Here is a 22,899-nt window from a genome sequence, read left to right as displayed (position 1 = left end):
GGATCCAGAGAGGGAGAGGAACTGTGGGCAGAAGACGTGGGGGGGTAGAAGACAGGTTTCTAGGATATACCCTTTGGTCGGAAGATGATGCATGGAGGAGACTGGAACCATGGCAATGAAATGATACACGATGGAATGAATGTAAAACTAAAGTTCTCTCACGTAAACTATCATATAATTCACAATAAAACATTAATAAACAAAAACAAAAACCTTTACATAGAATAAGAGATAATCATTCAAATAGAACAAGCAGACACTGCATAGTTCAAAATCAGGAAAAGTGTGTGTCAGGGTTGGTTCTTTCACTTTATTTGTTCAATCTGTATGCTAAACAAATAATCTGAGACGCTGAACTATCCTGAGAAGAATGGAGCATCTGGATTAGAAGAGGACTCATTAGTAGCCTGCAATATGCAGGTGATACAACCTTGCTTGTTAGAACTGGAAAGGACTTAAACACTTACTAATGAAAACCAAACACCAAAGCCTTGCCTTCAGTATAGATTACAACTCACTATAAAGAAAACAAAAATTCTCACAACTGGAATTATAGGTAATATCATGATAAATGAAGTAAAGGCTGTAGAGGATTTCATTTTACTTGGATTAACAAGTAAAGTTCATCGAAGCAGCAGTCAAGAAATCAAACAATGTACTGCACTGGGCAAATGTGCTACAAAAGATCTCTTCAAAGTGTTAAAAGCGCAAACATGTCACTTTGAGAGGTGTGTGACCCAAGTAATTTTTAATTGTCTCATATACTTGTGAAAACAGGAATAGAGAAGACCAGAGACGATGCATTCAAACTGTGGTGTTGAAGAATATTGAATATATCATAGACTGCCAGAAAAACAAACCAGTCTATCTTGCAAGAAGTACAGCCTAAATACTCCTTAGAAAAAGTATAGCAAGACTTCATCTCACGTACTTTGGGCATGTTATACAAAGGGACCAGACTGTGGAGGACATCATTCTTAGTAAAGAAAAAGAAAACGACCCTCAATGAGATGGACTTACATAATGATTGTAACAGGATCAAACATAGCAACAATCGTGATGACGGCACATGAGCACGCCATGTTATGACCTATTGTACATAGGGACACTTTAAGTTGGAACTGATTCCGTTTAACAACAAAATTTCAAGTCCTTGTGTTTTTGACAATGGATACTTCAGAAATAACAAAAGTACATACAACAAAGGAAAAAATAAATCTTAACTTTTTAAAGAAAACTGTCTTAACTTTTTTAAGAAAACTGTATCTCCAGGCTGCCACAATAAAATATTTATAAAATGAATTATGTCCCACCCCTATCGACAAGATACTTCGTGAATTTCACTGTAATATCTATCTTCTTCCCACTAAAACCCACTGCCATTGAGCAAATTCCAAATCACAGACACTTTATAGAGTTTCTGAGACTGTAAATCTTCAGATCACCTGGCTGGTAGGTTCTAACCACCAATTAAGGGTGTAAACCTTGCAGCTACTGGGGTTTACGCTTGCAGTTTGCAGTCCAACTCCCAATCCACAGTACTACCAGGGGTCATAATAAATTCTTCATGATATTACTCCAAGGTTTTATGAATCTTTCGAAATTAAAAATGCTAAAATTTTAAATATCAATAAAGGCATTTAGTAAGACACAGCTCTATCCCCACAATTTGGAAGATCCTATTTCGACTTGAAAAAATTGCAATTTTAAACATGTAACTTAGATTACAATGAACATGTAATGTAATCTTACTGGATTATATCTTATGCATACAAGTAAACAAAGTTTTTATCAAAATAGTTATTCCAAATACAGGTGTCCCCTGCTTTTCAAAAGTTTCCTTTAGAAATGCTACTTTGGTGTAACAGAAAGACCGTATTAGTATCCCTTTTTGAAAACTAAAAAATACAAAGATTTTTAATTTATGATGAAAGGCAAAAAATGAAACTAGTGTTCAGTGTTTGTTTTATAGGAAGACATTAGAGGCAGTGGGCATTCCGTAGAGTGACATTGTCACGTTCCTTCCCCTGGAAGTGCACTCAGCATCTCAGCACCAAGTTGCCATAGATTTGAACTGTGTGTAAACATTATTACAAGGGTAAGTTAAAGTACCGCTACAAAATATAGAAACATTAAACAAAAATACCAAAATGTGAAGCAATGGCTTCCCAATATATCCTCCTCCACTGAGGTTTACACACTTCTGAAGGCTGTGTTTCCAGCTCTCTAACCATTCCTCCAAAGAATTCTGTATTCTTCTGCTTACACGACACCAAAACAGCAGTTCTGACATCTGAGAGACTCAAATCGCATTACTTTGAAATGTACGTTGAATTTTGGAAAGAAAATGAAGTCTGAAGGGGGAAGATCAGGGTTGTAGGTCAACAGGGTAATATGTATGTCCTAGAGTAGGTGACACTTGCAAACCTGAATTATAGAGCAAGAGCATTGTGGTGATGAGAAAAAAATTCTAAATAAAACTTTGAGAAAAATTTCTCACAAATGCAGCTTTGAAGTTTCTTAAGACTTCATAAGGAGCCCCTGTGATTGTGCTGTCTCTTTCAAGAAAACGTATCAAGATTACCCCATAGGATTCCCAAAAGATGTCAACATTACCTTCTGAGGTGATCTCTCAGTCTTGAAATTAACAGGCCTATCAGATTGCCACTCTGGTAGCGTAGTGGTTATGAATCAGGCTGTGAACCTCAAGGTCAGCAGTTCGAAACTGCCAGTTGCTCGGCGGGACAAAGATGAGGTTTTCTGCTCCCATAAAGATTTACAGCCTCGGAAACCCTGTTCAGGGTCGCTATGGGTCGGAACCGACTCAACGGCACTTAACAACAACAACGTCAGACTGCCCAAGAAACTGTTTTGATTGGATCTTCCTTTTTGAAGCATTCCTAAGAAAAATTTAATACTGAGAGAACGTGTTTACAGCAATCCGCTGATTGTGGAGTCGTATTTAAATATATTTTATTTATTTCATAAATCCACACATGTATGAACTGAAACCCAAGTTAACTGCACTTTTTGGCTTACCCTCCCCTTGTAGGTTAGTATTATTTTAGGTCCTGTGCATTATTTGGTATGGTATGAAAAATTATTTTTAGGGTCTGGACCACTCAAAAAAATGTTCCCATGTACGTTAATGGTAGTATTTTCTTCACTTTACATCGTTTCAGTTTTAGAAAAGTTTCACAGGGATGCTCTACTTTCAAACAGCAGAAGAAATTTGCAAACCAAAAATAACTGTTTTCTAAAAAAAGGGACAATTTTTTATTTCCAAGGACTTTATCAAGAAAGTAAAAAGATAGCCTACAGAATGGGAAAAAATATTTCAGAACCACGTCTGTTATAAGGATGTAATAGTAATATAACGGGAAAAAAACAAACCTTAAAGTTAACTTAATAAACTTAAGCTAACTGTTAAGATTTACTTAACAACTCAACAAGTAGTCTAACTTTAAAATGGACAAATTACTTCTTAACAGTCATTTTTCTTAAGTAGATATCCAAATGGCCAACTCAAGTCAACTTAATGGAACACACAATGGAACAACTCAATGGAACACACAATGGAACAAAACACTGCCTGGTTCTGCACTACCCCAAGACTATTTGAGAATGCTGTTAAGCGCCACCTATGGTCAGTTCCGACTCATAGCGATCCTGTATAGAGTTACCGAGGAGTGGCTAGTGAGTTTGAACTGCCAAGCTTGCATTTCAAACTGACCTAGCAGTCCAGTGCTTATCCTACAGCACCACACCAGGACAGGACTGTTGTAAACTACAGTTTTCAGAAATAGTTCACTAGGTGTTTCTTCCTAGTCTGGAAGATTCGAGAATCTCTACCGAAATTTATTGGAAATCATGAACAAGTTAAGTCTTCCATAGACAGGTGGTAGCTGTGCATGAAGGACATTGGCTAGGAATCAAACCCAGATCTTCCTTAAGAGACACAATACTACTACTTAACCGCCACAGACCACTACGATGCCTATTATGAGAAAAACATTCAGTGATTGTTGGCAACAATGTGGAGAAATGGAACACCTCATGGAATACTGTTGGGGCTGTAGATAATCACTGCACTGCTAATCACAAGGCCTGCAGTTCAAACCCACTAGCCACACCAAATGAGAAATATAAGGCTTTCTGCTCCCATTAAGATTTCTGAAACCTCAGACCCCTTCTTTACGTGTTTGCTATGAGTTAGAACTAACTTGACAGCACTTAAGAACAACAAGAATTGTTGATGAGAATGTGAAATGAATGGTGCAGGCATTGCGCTAAACAGGTACTACATTTCTGCTTGGCAGTTCCTCAATGAGTTAGACACAGAATTTTCATATGACTTGAAAGTAGGTACTCAAATATTTGCACACCAATTCATTGCAGCATTATTTACTAACAGTCAAAAGGTAGAAACAGCCCAAAAAACAAAGAAAATGTGTTATATACTTAATAGAAAGTAAATCCTTATACATGCAATGAAATAGACAAACATTATGGTAAGTGAAATTAGTCAGGAAAAAAAAAAAAAACACACACACACATACATTGTGTGATCTTATCTAAATAAGCCAAAGCACAGAGACAAAAAGGTTAGTGTTTACAAAGAGCTGCCCAGAGGAAACAATGGAGAGTTATTACTTAAAGGTTACTGAGTTCTGGTTAGGGTGATCAAAGGCTCTTAGAAATAGTGTTAAGTTTCACAGCACTGTTCTTGTCTGAAGTGCCGCAGAGTTTTTCTGACTCATAGCCGCCCTGTACGTATAATAGGGTTTCCAAGGATCTGCTTGTCAATTTGAACTGTCAACCTTACTGTTATCAGTACAGTGCTTATCATACAGTGCAACACCAGGGGCATAATTAATGTTACTAGACTGTGTACCTAACCATGGTGAAAGGATATTTCTTATTAAAATAAATATTTTACACTAATTGTTCTTTAATGGACACAACTCGATTCTTCAATTTCTTCTCTTTCTATATTTTTTCTCTCCAGATAATTTAAATCACTCCAATGATTTTTAAGCGCTATGTTTATACTGACCACCCATAAACTGATGATATTCTGAGCAACAAGTCTGTACTTCCAACTGGCCAGTACCACTTAAATTTTCCTCAACTATTATTCCTTCTCTGGAGACTGGTATGAAAGAATAAGTATCACCATCATAACTTCTAAGAAGCATCTCTTCCAAGACAGATATATATAGGTTTCTTGTGGAAGTCCACGTTGTTGTGTTGTTGTTGTTATTAGTACCAGAGAGTCACAACGGACTCACAGTGACCCTATGCACAAAAGAACCCAACAATGTCTGGTCCTGTACCAACTTCACAATTCTTGCTATGCCAGAGCCCACTGCTGCGGCCACCATTGCAATCCATCTCATTGAGGGTCTACCTCTTTCACTCTGATCCTCCATTTTACCAAACATGATATCGTTCTCCAGAGACTGGTCCCTCCTGATAATGTCCAAAGTCTGAGAGATGAAGTCTCGCTATCCCAGCTTCCAAGAAGCATTCTGGCTGTAATTCTTCCAACACACAGTCCACAGTACTTTCAATATTATTCTCCAACAATGTAACTCAAATGCATAAATTTTGCTATGGTCTTACTTATTCATTGTCCAATTTTCTCATGTATATGAGACTATTGAAAATATTAAGGCAGAGTTAAGATACACCTTAGTCCTGAAACTGACGTCTTTACTCTGAAACACTTTAAAGAAGTCTTGTGCAACAGATTCGCCTGATGAAATATGTCGTTGGATTTCTTGGCTGCTGTTTCCTAAGCATAGATTGTAGAGCCAAACAAAATGAAGTTTCTGACAACAACTTCAATCTCTTCTCCTGTTAATGGGGTATCACTTACAAGTTAAGTTGTGAAGATTTTCCTTTTCTTTATATTGCAATGCAATCCACACTCAACACTGCAGTCTTTTATCTTCATCAGTAAGTATTTTTAGTTCTTTTTGCTTTCAGAAAGCAAGTCCTAGTGTGGTGCTGTGGGTTAGTATACTGGACTGCAAAGTCATTTGAACCACAAGGTCGGTGGTTCAAGCTCACCAGGTGCTCCTCGGAAACTCTATATGGGGTCTCTATGGGCCTGAACGGAGTCCTGGTGTGGCACTGTGGGTTAATGAGCCAGACTGCAAAGCCATTTGAACTGCAAGGTCGGCGGTTCAAGCTCACCAGCTGCTCCTCGGAAACCCTATACAGGGTCTCTAAGGGTCAAAATCAACTCAACAGCACTTAACAACACGGGTCCAAACAGACTCAACAGCAATTAACAACAACAAGAACAGCATCATCTGCATATCACACGTTGTTTTATGAGTCTTCCTCCCATCCCGATACTACTTTCTTCTTCATACAATCCAGCTTCTATGATTATCTGTTAAGCATACAAACTAAATAAACATTAGTAAAGAATACAACGCTTGCACACACCTTTCCTGATTTTAAACCATTCAGCATTCACTTGTTTTACTCCAATAACTGCTTCTTGGTCTATGTATAGGTTCCTCATGAGAAAAATTAATTCTTTGCAATGGTATCCACAGCTTGTGAGGATCCATAACGTCAATAAAGCACAAGCATTTTCTGGTATTCTCTGATTCACCTAAGTTCTATCTGACATCAGCAACAGTATCGCTATTTCTACTCCTTTTCTGAATCCAGCTTGAATTTCTGGCAGGTCTCTGTTGAAATAATGTTGCAGCGGTTTTTCAATTATCTTTAGCAAAACCTTACTTGCATGATTATTGTTAATGATGTTGATGTCTTCTTCATTCCACTGAGTCACCTCTCTTTGGAATATGCACAAATACATGGATCTCTTCCAACTGGTTGGCCAGGTACATGTATTCCAAATTTCTTGGCATAGACAAGTGAGGACCTCCATTTGTTCATCAGCCTGTTGAAAGATTTCAATTTGTAGTCTGTCAATTCTGCAGTCCTGATTTTCATCAATGCCTTCAGTACCATCAGTTCTTGACTTTATTTTATCCATGTGAAATGGCTGAACATCAACCATTTCTTTTTGGTTCAGTGACTGCGTATTTCTCCATCTTCTTTTGATGCTTTGAGCATCATTCAGTATTGACCATTATTGCTGCTTAGCGCTGTCGAGTCTTTTCTGACATATAGCAACCCAGTATAGGAATCACTGATGGGTTTGAACCACCAAACTTATTGTTAGCAGTCCAGTGCTGATACTACAGTGCCACACCAGGACTCCATTTTCTCATTTGTTGTTGTTAAATGCCGCTGAGTCGGTTCCAACCCAAAGCAACTCTGTATAAGGTTTCTGAGGAGCAGCTAGTGAGTTTGACCCGCCGACCTTACAGTTCAAACAGTTTTGCAGTCTGACGCATTAACGCACAGCGCCACACCAGGACTCCTAGGATCCTTCAATATAAGTTGAAGCTTAAATTTTTTCTTCAGTTCTTTCAGCTTGAGAAATGCTGTGCATGTACTTGACACTTTTCGTTTCCTAAATCTAAGACTTTGCATATATCATACTTAACAACTTTGTCTTCTCAAGCTGCCCTTTGGAATGTTCGGTTTTGCTCTTTAATTTCCTCATTTCTTCCATTCACTTTAGCATCTCTACGCTCACTGAAGAGTTAATTCCAGAGGCTCTTCTGACAACCATTTTGGATTTTCTTTCCAGTCTAATTTAATGATCTTTTGCTTTCTTCCTGTGTGACTATCTTGATGCCATCCCACAGCTCTTCTAGTCTTTGGTCATTAGTGTCTAATGCATCAAATCTCTTCTTGAGATGGTCACTAAATTCAGGTGGGATATGTTCTCATGGACTTCCTTCCATTTTCTTTAGTTTCATCAAAAACTTCCATTAAAGCAATTGATGACCTGTTCCACAGTCAGTCCCTGGCCTAATTATGGCTGATGATATTGAGCTTTTCCACAGTCTCTTCCCACAGATGTAGTCAATTTGATTGCTATGTATTCCATCAGGTGAGGTCCATGTTTATAGTCACTTTTTATATTGTTTTAAAAGGGTATTTACAAATGAGTAAGCCACTGTTGTTTCAAAATTCTACCATGTGATCTTCAGCACCATTTCTATCTGCAGCGCCACATTTGCCAACTACAGATCCTTCCTTTTTGTTTCCAACCTTTGCATTCCAATCACCAGTAACCATCAGTACATCTTGATTGCATGTTAGATCAATTTCAGACTAATGAAGATGATTTGTTATTGTTAAGTGCCATCGAGTCAATTCCGACTCATAGCAATCCTGTATAGGGTTTCCAAGGAATGGCTTGTGAGCTTGAACCGCTGACCTTGCACTTTCAACAGACTGTGCAGTCCAGCACATTAACCCACAGCACCACACCTGGACTCCTTGTTATTTTTAAGTGACATCAAGTCAGTTCTGACTCACAGCGATCCTGTTTGGGGATTCTGAGAAGCGGCTGGAGAGTCTGAAACATCGTCCTTGCAATTCAAAGCGACCTTGAGGTTGAGTGTTTATTCTATGGTGCCTCATCAGGATTCTTTAATTTCATCAACAATGAACTGTAAATTTATGACTGAACTGTAAATATGAGTAACAATGGTATTAATTGGTCTTCCTCTTATAGGTGTACATATATTATCCTATCAGAGACAGTACTGCACTTCAAGACAGATCTTGAAATGTTCTTTTTGAAAATTAATGAGACATCATTCCTCTTGCATTTGTGCTTTCTAGCATAGTAAACAATATGGATTGCCTCATTCAAAATGGTCAATGCCAGTTCATTTTAGCTCACTAATGCCTAGGATATTGATCTTTACGCTTTCCACTGCATCTGTGACAACTTCCAATTTTCCTAGATTCACACTTTGTATATTCCATGTACTGATTACTAATGGATGTTTGTAGCTGTTTCTCCTAATCTGAAATGTGCCTCATTAGCAAATGAAGGTTGCAAAAGCTTTACTTCATGTGCATCTTTATGTTCCGTTATGCTTTGAAGAGGCAGTTCTTCACTAGTCGTGTTTTGCGTGCCTTGCAACCTTAGGGACTTATCTTCTGACAGTATTCTGGCGCTACTCAATGCTTTCATCTTCTAACACTATATCTGAAAATGTTCCACTTCAATTCATAATGTTTTCAGTGGCTATTAAAAATACCAATGGCATAGCTTCCAGCATCATAGCATCACAGAAGCCCCCACAGTACAACCAAGTGTCAGAAAAAATCACACCCTTTTAATTTCTCCCAAGCTTTAACATCCTGGTCAATGGTACCCATGGCCTAAAAGAAAAAACTGAGGGTTGAGGGTAAGTGTCATCCATGATGGTATCTATCCCTTTTCCTTATGCCACATTTTCCTTTTTTCACTTGTTGTTGTTGTTGCTGTTGATAGGTGCTACATAGTCAGTACCTATGCATAGATAGCAACTTTATGCACAACAGAATCAAACTGCCTAGTCCTGTGCCAATCTCACAATTGTTGCTATGCTTGAGTCCATTGCTGTTGCCAGTGTGCCAATCCACATCATTAAAGTTCTTCCTCTTTTTAGTTGACCCTCCATTTTACCAAGCATGATGTCCTTCTCCAGCGAATGGTCCCTCCTGATAATGTGTCTGACCATCCTGGCTTCTAAAGGAGCATTCTGACTGTACTTCTTCCAACAGACTAGTCTGTTCTTTGGGCAGTCCACAGTACTTTTAATATTCTCCTCCAACAACATAACTTAAATGCATCAATTCTTCTATGGTCTTCCTTATTCACAGTCCAACTTTCACAGACATACGAGGTTATTGAAAATACCACGGCTTGGGTCAGGTACATCTTAATCCTCAAACTGGCATCTTCGCTCTTCAACATTTAAAAGAAGTCTTGCGCAGCAGATTTGTCTAATACAATACATAGTTTGATTTCTTAACTGCAGCTTCCAACGTTATGCATTCAATTTTTGAAATAATCAAAACAAGCTTGTCATTTATACTTCTACTACATTAAATATTAACCTTTCAATTGATCCCCAAGCTTCTACTTTAATATACCTATAATTTAAAGATACACAAAGACCAAAGTGATCCTTTCAAAAATCATGATTTCTCTATTAAAAATATTCTTACTGCTAAAATTATACCCAAACTCCTAACAATATTCTTGCTAATTCTGAATAACCTGGCCCTGTTTATCACTCCAACCTCATATAAGTACATTCCCTTACTTACTATACCTACACTTCACCCCTAACATCTGCTTTAAATTTCTGTAACATGTCATACTCCGACCAACTCCTTCTATCTAAAATATGATTCATGTTTTTCATATGTCATCTTTAGAAAACCTCCTATTTTATTTTTGTCACATTACCTTTACTGAACAGCATTCACTGATATCTGATTCTTTTTTTTATATTTTTCTCAACTACAATAGTACCTTGAAAGTAGCACGTACTCAAATATTTGCAAATAAAGGAATAACAAAAAAGTCATAAATTTTACCAAACTCACAATCTAACAAGAGTTTAATCAACACACCCTCTTCCCTTCTTAGTTTCAAATTTACAAAATTTAAGTATCTCCTCAATGAGATTTTTTTCCTATGTCCCTATTTAAAACTGTAACCCATCCTCTAAACTCTCAATCCAACTTTGCTATTTTTCTCATACTGCTACTTTTTAACATACTGTATATTATTTATTCAGTCTCTCTTCCCTTACTGGGCTGCACAAGAGCCCAGTGCCTAGAACATAATAGATTCTTTCTATAAATTTATTAACTGAACAGGGTAGTATGTAACCATTATTAATCTTTTAATACGTGTTGTTAAGTGCTGGTCCAGTTGGTTCCGAATCATAGTGGATCTCTTTTAGGGCTCCAAAGGGGTAGCTAGTTTGTTTAAATCACTGACCTTGTGGTGAGCATCTAGTGCTATATTACAATAACATATATACTGATAGGATTACAAAGAACTTTTATATACCATAATTCTATACTGTGTTACGTATGGTCTAAACATGTAATATACTCACGATGAAAGGAAAATGCTTTTATAAACTTACCTGATAACATAGGTCCTAAAAGGTATAATGTGCTGCATTACAGCAGGGATATGTAGCCATATTCTAATCTATTAGAAAAAAAAAAAAATCATTAATGTATAACATGTATGTGAAAGATTTTTCTCTCACTTTAACTAAAAATAAGAGGATTTACATGTCATTGAAATGTATATGTAAAAAATGCTGAATAGGCGAATGCCTTTACATATATTTATTTTACAATAAAGCCACTTTTTTAAATGAAGATTTTGTAAATTCTCCTACCTCTAGTTAAATGCATTTATTGTTTCTGAGAAGTGTGTATTTATAAAAAATAAAACTACATACATATCAGGTAAGTAATTTATCCTAAATACATATTTTTTCTATAAGGTATTAAATTATCCATGGTTTCCAGTCACTTCAAATCCATCTAAGTCATATATATTTTACAGAATGATGTACTGCCATAAGACTTTATCAACTCTTTGCTGAAATAAGCTCTTATTAAAAATATCCCTAAGTAATAATATAGAGGTAAACAGCGTTAACTGATGGTACATGGAATGGATTACAATCACGGTAATGACAGGAAGAGTATAATTTGCTGAATATGGAAATGATCTGTTATCAACATGGAACTGATGACCTGTTCTGTAAACCTCCACTCAATTCACAATAAAAAGTTAAAAACAAGAAAGACAATGGGATTTACCCATAGAAAAACAGCAACAAATAAAAGTCCTAACCAAATCATCAAACAACAAAACCCAGTATTCTAGCTCTTTAAAATCTAAACCCTTTAATACAATTAAAATAGTAGATATAAAACTGTAAAAATCAAATCCCATATGCTATTTATGCTGTAGTGTCCTTTTGCTTTGCTTAGTTTAAATTTTTTTAGTCTCTCGGGTCTTCTTTCCCACTCTTGGTAGTAATGGAATTCTAGCAGCCCTCCTAGCAACAAAAAAAACTTTTTTTAAAGTCTCAGGAATAAAAACATTGTTCCCTGCTCCACCCTACAAAAAAAACAGACACTATGCTAAATCATGAAAACCAGTTGTGAGAAACTGATGAGATAACAACTTCACAGAACTAATTCAGTCTCTTGCATAATAAAGAAACATATGAAAAAATGTGGTAGCATAGTGGTTATCAATCAGGCTGCTAATCTCATGGTCAGCAGTTCAAAACTACCAGCCGTTCCACAAGAGAAAGATGAGGCTTTCTGCTCCTGTAAAGATTTACGGTCTCAGAAACCCTGTACAGGTTCGCTATGAGTTAGAACTGACTCCACGGCATATCACAACAAGAAGTCTAATTTGTGATATTACAAAATCCTTGCTAATGTCCTCGTAAAAGCAGTTTAAGCCACTGAGAGTTCAGAAATTGTTATTGTACCATCTGATGTTAGTATAACTCATATAGGTTACATTATGATCATTCATGCTGTGAGTACCAACATGATTTTTATTTCATAATTTTTCTTAACTGTTTTCTGAAGCCAGTTAAGTGTTCATGGCTTATTAGTTTTTTATTGAAATAGAGAAAGGTGAGAAAATGAAAGTGAAAGAATCAATTATAAGAGTGTGAAAAAAGAATAAAGTGAACAGGAGATGGTGGATATGAATGGGGGCAAGGAGAAGAAAATGAGAGCAAACATTCATGAAATATTTACTAAGTCCAGTTACTTCCCTAAACATTCAATATCAATTTTTTTTTGTTATCATTATCTCTGTTTTACTGCTGAAGAGAATGAAGCCCAGAGATGTAAATAAATATCCCCAAGGCCACACAGTTTGTAAAATGTGAAACAAGAATTCAAATTCAGGTTGTCTGATGCCAGAGTACTTGCTCTAATCCCTGAATATGGGGGATAAGAATGAATCTTGAGATACAGAGTAAGAAGGCGGAAAAGGAGGGTGTGTCTTAGTTATCTAGTACTGCTGTTTAACGAAAATACCACAAGTGGATGGCTTTAACAAACAGAAATTTATTGTCTCACAGTTAGACATTGTTGTTTTTAAGTGCTGTCAAGTCAGTTCCGACCCATAGCGACCCTGTATAGGGTTTCCGAACAGTAGCTGGTGAGCTTGAACAGCCAACCAAGCCTGCAGTTCAAAGGGCTTTGCAGTCTGGCGCATTAATCCACAGAGCCACACCAGGACTCCTATCATCTACATATGGCAGGTTGTTAATGACTCTTCCTCTAATCCTGATGCCACGTTCTTCTTCATATAATAAAGTTTCTCAGATTATCTGCTTATCATACAGACTGATTAAGTATGGTGATAGAATACAACACTGGCACACACTTTTCCTAATTTTAAAGGATGCTGCATTCCACCCTAGTCCCCTTACAAGTGACTGGCTGAAACATAAGAGCACATCATGGAGTACAATTACATCATTACTTAACTGACAAACCACAGGGAATCATGGATTAGCCAAATTGACACATAATTTGAAGGGATGCAATTCAACTCATGACAGAGGGAAAAAGGAAAACACAGAAAGTATGAAAACTTAACTCTTAGGAAGATGACTAATTTCTAAGCCCTGTGATAAACAAGTATAAACTACAGACTGCTTCTAAACAGTATTTGGGGATGGTTTGTTTTCCTGCCTTGTTGTTGTTGTTAAGTGCCATTGAATTGGTTCCGACCCACAGCGACCCTGTATAGGGTTTGGTGAGCTTGAATGGCCAACCTTGCAGTTCAAATGGCTTTGCAGTCTGGCACATTAACCCACAGCGCCACACCAGAACTAAATAAACCAAAGTATCTATTGCTGCATAGCAAATCACCTCAGATTTTTTGTATCTTAAAACAATAATTACTTATTATCTCACATAGTTTCTGAGGGTCATGAGTCCAGAAACTGCTAAGTAGGTGACTTTGTCTCAAGTTTTCCTTAAGAAGTTGCAGTCAAAGACAATGGGCAGGTTAGTCATCTGAAGGCTTTGCGGTCGCTATTGGAGCTATTTCTAATCTCTGAGGATTCATTATTAAGCCTCATTTGCACTTCCTCTTTATTAAAAGTTCTTTTTATAAATTAAGTTTCCTTAGATGGTTTCCACTACTAAATTAATAATAACTGTTATCAGACGAAGAGCTGTGGGTTGAGAAAGGATAGTATAAACTAAAATCAAATAAAACCAGAACAGAGAGTCAAAATTCATTTTCATTTGGGTGTCAGAGGGAAATGTTTAACATGAGACTGCATTCCACTTCTCTAACCTGTGCTAAATGTTGCTAAGCTATTTTACTAAAAGCCTAAGGACCAAGGCAAATTGATTTTTATTGTCATTGTCCTGTAGCTGCAGCCATTATAATTAAGAATGAACCTATATAACACATACATAGAGTAATATTTGTGCACATGTGAGAAATCTGCTAATATGACTAATTAATAACTGCTAGTTTGGAGTCCTGGTGTTGCCCTGTGGGATAAGCACTGGACCAAAAGGTCAGTTTGAACCTCAGGGTCAGCAGCTCAAACTCACCTGCCGCTCTCTGGAAACTCTATACAGGGTTGCTATTAGTCGGAACTGACTCAATAGCACTTAACAACCACCACAACAACAAACCGAGTTTAGCACTGTGGACTGCCACAGAGGCAGCAATGGGCTGAGAGAACGTTAACAATGTGAGGATGGCACAGAAACAGGCAGTTGGTTCATTCTGTTGTGCATAGGGTCACTACGAATAAGAACCAATTCGACAGCACCTAACAATAACAGCAAACAGAGCTTTTGTGCCTAAAATAAGTTTGTAAGCATGAGACTATTAACCTTAAAAGTTTTTAACCTTAAGCTGGTAAAAAATTGTTATTTCTTTGTTGATAGTTCTAAATTTTTCCTAAGAAGCAAAAGCTCAGGATTGCAAGTTCAGGTTGTAAGAGAACACAACCTGATAGTTACTCTTTCTAAGAGTAAGAAAACCATCTCGACAACAATTAGAATAGTTTTATTTTCCAAGAAATTGCATTAACATGTTCTCTTCTGAATATGTGATTTATTATAATTGCAAGAAAACAGGTAGTTCATAAGGTCAACTCTAACCCATCTTATCCCTAAATGCTGCTTATTAACTTAAGGGATCTTATTTCTTCCTTTTGAGGAAAAGATTGCCAAAACATGTGATCATTTTTTCATGGTTTTAGTTTCCTTTCCTGTGTGAAAGCCAAATAGGAACTCCAGCCTAACTGGCAGAGAAACAGCATGGCTAAACCAGATGCCTAATTAAACCCTATTTAAAAAAAAAAAAAAAAGAATTTATAGAAACAACCAGCGTTCTTAAAGGTGTAGCTACAAGAAGCTGAGATTCAGATCACTTTAAGGAAACCATTAAGTGTTTATATAAACCCTGAGTAAAGTGGTGAAGACTCCAAAAAAAAAGTCAGAAGTCCTGTAAAAACTCCTAATGTTCCTTTAAGAAAAACTCTAGATTCCTAGGGGGAAGGGGAGTAGCAGTAGAGAGACACAGTACATACAGGTTCTGCAGTATCCCTGATTACCAAAAGAACTCCAATTTAAGTTCTTAATTTGCACAAGCATTAACTATATTTGTGTGCATAGGGCCAAATCTTAAAAGAAAGAAAGAAATTGTATGAGGCAAAGTTGCCAACGATTAGTTAATCAGGTTATAAAACCTATGGTTTAAAAGTATATATTATTCTCAAGAGAAAGCATAAGCAGAGATTATAGTGTTAAACAATTGTGCTATTAATTTATAAGATGTTATTGCTGAGTGTTATAATCAATTCTGACTCATACCTTTTTAAATTATTATTTTACCTGTGATTTTGTTGTGTTCTGGTGAAAGTTTCAAGTATAAATTTTTATTTTTCCATTCAACAATTCATATGCATTTTGCTTTATGACATTATTTGCGATCCCCTCAATGTAAAAACACTCTTCCCACTTTCTTCCTGAGTTCCTCATTTCCATTGGTCCTTCTTTCTGGCCCCTTTCTGTCTTCTGAACTTTGCCTTTGGGCAAATACTATCCTTTTTCATTTTCATATAATTGTTATGAAGATCATGTTCCTCATGGGTGTTACTGTTCATTATGAACACCTATTTTTTTAATGAAAGATGATTCCAGGGTGTGGGTTCACTTCTATGGATAAAGGGTGTCTCAAGGGTTCCACCAGTCTCTCTCAGATCAGTAAGTCTGGTCTTTTTTATGATTTTACATTTTGTTCTACATATTTCTCCTACTCTGTCCAAGACCTATTGTGTGTGATCAGAGCAGTTGGCAGTGGTAGCCAAATACCATGTGGTTCTTTTAGTCTCAGGCTACTGGAAGCTGTGGTTGGTATGGTCTGTAGGTCCTCTGGACTAATTGTTTACTTGACTCTTTGATTTCCTCTGTTCTAGATGAGAAGAGCAATAGTTTCAACACCAAAGTAAACCATGGTCATTTCTCTATGTCTATTTCTTTTCTTGAAAAATAAGCTGATGATCGAGCCAGGCTGCTTCTACATCAGTAAGTATGGAAATTCTATTTGGAAATCTTTTACTAAGAATTTACATAGATTTTAAATCAGAAAACGTGTACATTTAAACAATGGGGGGAAAATATAGGTAATGGCTAACCTTACAAACTACTTGGTTTCTTCATTTATTTTAGTATTCATACATTTATATATGTGTTTTGTTGTTATTGTTGTTAAGAGCCATCTAGTCGGTTCTTACCCATAGCAATCCCATATAGGGTTTCCAAGGAGTGGCTGGTGAGCTTGTACCACTCACTGACCTTGTCATTCAAACCAACTTTGAAGTCCAGTGTATTACCCACAGCGCCACATTAGTTAACCAATATTAGTTATTATTTGAGGGAATTCAGTTATACAAGAATTCTGGTTTAATACTGACTGGGCTCTTAAAAGGTTGTGAGCAGCATCTAAGGTGTAACTTTCTGTCAGGAACTAAGAAAAATGATGACTGAAGACATATGGGAACAGATGGTGCAATGTTCACAATGGACAGACCATGTGAACATCAGTCACCAGGAATCTGAGATCTAAGAACTACTAGATGGTGCCCCTTTACCACTAAAAACTGTTCCGAAACTAATACCTTAGAAGGTTCTGGATAAAATGAAATAAAATGAGGAACAAAACTTAAATCATAAAGGAAACCAAGGACACAGTATAATACAGACTGACTGAACCTCTGAGGTACGGCCTTAGTCATCCTTCAGGTCTGGAAATGAACTCATGCCTATGGCTCAATTTTCAGTCAAACACAGAAGTATGCACAACTTGGAATAATCAACCATTTGAGATCAAAAGGGCTGCCCAGGGAAAAAGTTCAGAAGGGTTAGGAAAGAAGGAAAAAAGAAACAGGGAGGAAGCAGCATAAGTGATATTACATTAAGGAGATCAAAATCCAGAGAGATAACACAAAATGTGATTTTACTTTATTGTTGGTTGTAAAATGGATGATTCTGCTCAGTAAACCTCTGTTGAATTCACAACAAAAAGGTTTTTTTTAATTCTGACTTCAGAGAAGTTATATTAAATTTTGTTAAACAAGTTTTTAATGTCATGGACACAGATGAAATTTTAATGTATAGGTAGTAAAAATTATCTCTGCTTCTGTATTTACTGTACTTCACAGTAACTGGTATTCAAAACATACAAAAGAATTATCTTTTACTAGGCAAAAAAGAAATGCTAAGTCTCTACCTGTAATACACAAGAAACACTCACTAAAGTGGCAACTGTTAACTACCATTTAAACAACTATAACCCTAAGAAGACTTCTTAGGGTTTTGAACTCAGGACAGAACTCTAGGAAAATATGCTGTATAAGAAAAGAGATTCTGTGCATAGCTACTTATCTAATATTTAAGACAAAAGAAGTTAACCTAAATTAACCCACTGTAACTAAAAACAAAAACAAAATCATTAATTTTATTCAAATTCTGATTTAATTTTAAGAAAACTTTCAAAAGATGTCCATACTCACTTTTCCAAAGTATACTCTTGGCGGGGAAAAATGCTTTCATTTACATGGCAACTATTCAGTAAAAACCTGCCCTTTTGTGGACACAAAATTCACCCTATTAAAATTATAGGCTTTGTTCCAAAAATTAAAAAATTTTTATGTAATACTTACATTAGATACAACTGTAATAAATGCATGTGCTATAAGAAATGGTAAAGTTTCAGGAGTTCCATATTCAAAACAATCCTTCATGAGAGAAAGACCATTTTTCCCACAAAATAAACATACATAACGAAGTAAATGCAATGGTACTTCTACATCCTGAGAAAATAAAGAGAATATGTTATTATTTTAAAAAACCTATCAGGAATCATTTTCATTTTACTACCAATAATGGAAAGACACTGTTCAGACATAAAAATAAACTTAAAAGACACCAGGGAGTTTCAAATTTTTCATGGAAAAATGACATTACTTTTGCATTCCATTTTCAACAGCTTTTTCAAATCCCCTTGTATATAAATAACAAAAGAACACAACATGAAATAGCCCATAAACCTTTAAATGAAAAAGGATAAACACTTACATTCATATCACAGAATGCCCCTAATATGTTGCTTTCTTGGGTTGATATATCCTAAATAAAAAAATTTTTAAAAAAAGTAAATACTATTAGGTTGCAATTACTAAATAACATACTAAAATATACATATATATGGGTGTGTGGGAATCTGATTTTTTAAAAACTCAATAGTTAATTTTGAAATTGCTTTTCATGAACAACAGTTATTATTCCTATCTGAAGGGGTATTTATTCAGTTCCTAAAGAATATGTTTCAACTGTTCCTCATAGAAATCTTTTTATTATATGTACTACACATTACTGTGAAAAGCACACATGTGGTTAATAAATGGTATATATAATCAATCAGGGTCTTATGCAGCCATTAAAAACAGTAAGGTAAAATGGGTATAAAGAATCTTTTTGGAATGAAGAAAATGTTCCAAAATTGGAATGTGATAACAGTTGCACTAAAACTCATTAAATTACACACGTTAAATGAGTAACTTTTATGACATGTAAGTTATACCTTTTAGAGTGGGAAAAAACCGTTTACAGATATGGAAAATTAATACCTTATAGTAAAATTTTAAAAACACAGAATTCACATGATCCAATTTTTAATACCTTTTTAAAATATCTGAACTATTTCTGTCAAAATGTTTTTTTAACAAAATGCTTTTTAAAGGCTATTATTTTATAATCCCTTTTTTTTTTTTTCCATAGAAAAAGTTTTATAATCAGGAAGCCAGATACTTTCATCTGAAAGTTACTGGGGCAAAGGAACTCATTCAATCACTGCTGCTACCTGTTCTATTATGCTAAATACCATAGCTGCTCTAGGAAACCCTGTACAGAGAGAGGGTTGCTATGAGTCGGAGCCTACCTGACATCACACAATGAAATTTGAAAACCACTAGTCATACAGAACTCTCCAACACATTTCAACTAATTCAAAAACAAACAGAAAAACTTCCTAAACCTTTTATCATGGTTCCACTAACGGGACACAGTTACAACTTTAGGTTATTCTTAATAGATCTTTCCCCTGTCTTCAAACAAAAAAAAGAATCCTATCGTCATTGAGTCAATTCCAAATCACAAAACCTGTAAGGACAGAGTGGAACTGCCCATAGGATTTCCAAGGTAATCCTTATAGAAGCAGACTGGCACACCTTTCTCACACAAAGCAGCTGGTGGGTTTGAACCACCAACCTTTACGTTAGTAGTTGAGTGCTTAAAAATTTTATCAGTCAATCTTCAAAAAAAATTTTAATTAAAATATACTTTTGGTATTGTTAAGTACAGACTAATGGACCAGGCAAATCCTGCTGGAATATTAGAACTATGATTTTTAGTGTACAGCATGGAAAACAGCTAGGAAAACTACCAAAATCCTAACCTGATATGCAACATATTACTCATGGGCTTGGTAGCATGAGTAACAGTTTAATTCTGCTCTGGATATTTCATAATAAGATGTAATGTTGTTGTCACTGTTAAGTGCCGTGGAGTCGGTTCCAACTCATAGTGACCCTATACAGGGTTTCCGAGGCTGTAAATCTTTACGGGAGCAGAAAGCCTCATCTTTCTCCCGTGGAACCGCTGGTAGTTTCGAACTGCTGACCTTGCGGTTCACACCCCAATTTGTAACCACTACGCTACCAGAGCTCCTTATAAAATGTAAAAGCACTGTCAATTTAAATAGTATTTAAAGAGTTAATGTAGATTAACAAAATTGGAAACTTGAGAAATAAAGCCTCACTACAAATTAAATCAACATACTTTTTCTTTCAAAAGTTCAATTTTAGAGGATTCTTTGGAAAGACCTTAAAAAAAACAACTATCAGGGTTTTTCAAGTTTTATTCAAAACTTCGTATTTTTTTTTTGAAATATGAGATGATGTGCCTCACACTTCCAGAAGCAAAAAGAATTTGTCCATTACTTTAAAAAGGAAAAAAAAAATGAGATTAATAAAGTAGTTCTGTATCTAACTAAGCAAATGCTCCATAAACTATAAAGAATTAAAAATTGAAGAGCAACAGATAAAAAATAACAGTTTCTTTTCAAAAAAAGACAGTGGTTTTGGAATTAGATGGTGATGATAGTTAAACTCTGGAAACTCATTAAGTTGTATACTTTAAAAGGATGAAATTTATGATATGCAACTTATATCTCAATAAAGATAAGAGAAATCAATGGAAAGGTGATTTAGAATTCAAAATGTGTTATATATATATATATATATATATTTCAATTTTGTATCTATAATCAATTACATAACCTTATCTTATGTACATTTAAAAATAACAGCATCAACTCCCTCTTTCCTACATTTTTCATACTTGTTGTCAGGTGCCATTAGTTGGTTTCAATTCATAATGACCCATGAAACAGCGTAAAATTGCCCCATAGGGTTTACTTAGCTGTAATCTTTATTTTCAAAGTTTTAAAGGGAGGCTTGGTGGCACGGTGGCTAAATGTTTGGTTACTAACCATAAGATTGGTGGTTTGAATCCACAGCCACTCCGTGGAAGAAAGGAGTGGCAGTCTGTTTCCTTACAGATTTATAACCATGGAAACTCTATACAGCCATTCTACTCAGTCCTAGAGTGTTGCTATGAACCCAAATCAAGTAGACAGCAATGATTGCATAGTTTTATTCTTTATGGAATCAGATTACCAAATATTTCTCCTATGGAGCCACTTGAGTGGATGTGAACAGCTGTACCTGTAGTTAGCAGCCAAGGTCTTTAACAATGCACCATCAAATATCCTTTGTAAAACTACTAAGTACAGATACTGTTTTTCTTGACAAAGGGATTTCTAAATTCGGCTACCCAGGTTTATTTTTAAGAAATTCAAAATTATGTTGTCTCTTTTGCTTCAAGCTTTATTTCTTAAAACGATCAGCATAGATCAACATCATCAAAATATTTCGATTATTTTCCTGAATTCAATATACAAATTTTTCCTTAATAGAACAATTTTGAGCACACATTCAACACACATTACTATAGAAATGTGTTGGAGAAGCTGAAATGATCTTTTAACAACAGTGGTGATTTTAATAAATATTATCAATATTAACTCTTCTGGTCTTCAAATTTATTCCTATGCGAGAAACAGATGCAAAGTTAATTATGACTTATATTACTTAACGTCGCAAAATACCTATTTTACATACCTCTATAGTAGGATGAGTGTTATGCTTGTAAGCAGTGTATAAGGGAAACTGAATTTGAAAAATTTTTGCCACACATAGTAAGAGTTTTTCTTTCTCATCTGTATTCCATAAACTAAAAGGATCAGAATTCTTGGAAGATTCCTCCTCAGTTAGATTACAAATTCTTGTAGAGTTTGATTTTTTTTCTGTTGATTTTTGTCTTTCTGTAGTTCCTTTGCTACACTCTCTCTCTATGAGTGGTTCTTCTGCTTGATTATTCTCATCTTGCCACGTAGAATCTATGTTAATAGTAGTACAATGTTTACAAAGCTGGTCCCGGAGAACTTGAACTTGGGCAATCACTAAGTTAATAAGAGCACACACTACTTGGTTAAAAATCTCCAAATGCTTATATTCCTTGAAGCAGCATAAACATTGCCTACAAGAGAAAAAAAATTAAATAAATAAATGCTTCCTAGAGAGGCACCAATAATATTTTTCTAGTAAGTAATATAAAAAATCAAATAAGCAAATACTAAATTACTTTTTTTTTTTACATAGGTATTTCCTCCTTCCTGCTGGGGTAGCACCATAAAAACTTATAAACACAGCATCATACCAGTAACTAGTAATTTAGTATCCTAAAGTCACCATATAGGGCAACAGCTAGAATTCCATTATCTTTTCATTCCATTTTTCCGCGAACATTTTGAAGCTCCATCATACTTATCCTACATAATGACATATTTTAAAACAAGAATCATGGTGTATTTCTTTGCTTCTCCAAGTATCAGTATCCAGTGTTTGTTAATATGCTTGCAGGCTACTTGGGAGGAGCGTTCCTAATCTATTTGGCAAATGAAAAGTGTTCAGGAATACCATACACATACATTCACTAAGGTATAAAATAAATACAATGTTAAGTTAGTAAGTATAAAATCTAATGTTCTTATACATGGCTCAATGCTTAATGGTTGGCATATTGTCGCTAATCTGGTCATTGGTCAATCAATAAGTAAATGGTACATACACACATGCAAAAAACAAAGCCCACAAGTACGCTGTTCCATAGCCAGTGATGAATGACAGTTAAATCACTTTTAGTTATAATTTTCACTTAATATTATTAAAACATCTACATTGTAGTACAAATATATCACCAACTTTGTATATGTCCATGCAGAAATAA

At 35.6% G+C, this 22,899-nt stretch overlaps 1 protein-coding gene across 1 annotated transcript in view; it reads right to left on the bottom strand.

Annotated features, from left to right (window-relative positions):
* USP34 (ubiquitin specific peptidase 34) overlaps positions 1-22,899 on the bottom strand; it is a 307,094-nt gene that overhangs the window by 231,635 nt on the left and 52,560 nt on the right. The window contains 5 exon segments of the mRNA XM_006862984.1: positions 11,046-11,113; positions 18,153-18,302; positions 18,568-18,618; positions 21,732-21,793; positions 21,796-22,149. Coding sequence (XP_006863046.1) covers positions 11,046-11,113; positions 18,153-18,302; positions 18,568-18,618; positions 21,732-21,793; positions 21,796-21,829 — 365 coding nt within the window. The 5' untranslated portion in view covers positions 21,830-22,149.

Source organism: Chrysochloris asiatica, unplaced genomic scaffold, assembly GCF_000296735.1.
Source record: "Chrysochloris asiatica unplaced genomic scaffold, ChrAsi1.0 scaffold00052, whole genome shotgun sequence".
Classification (NCBI taxonomy): Eukaryota; Metazoa; Chordata; class Mammalia; order Afrosoricida; family Chrysochloridae; genus Chrysochloris; species Chrysochloris asiatica.
The sequence above is the reverse complement of the archived record's forward strand: the minus strand, read 5'-3'. Positions and strand labels throughout refer to the sequence as shown.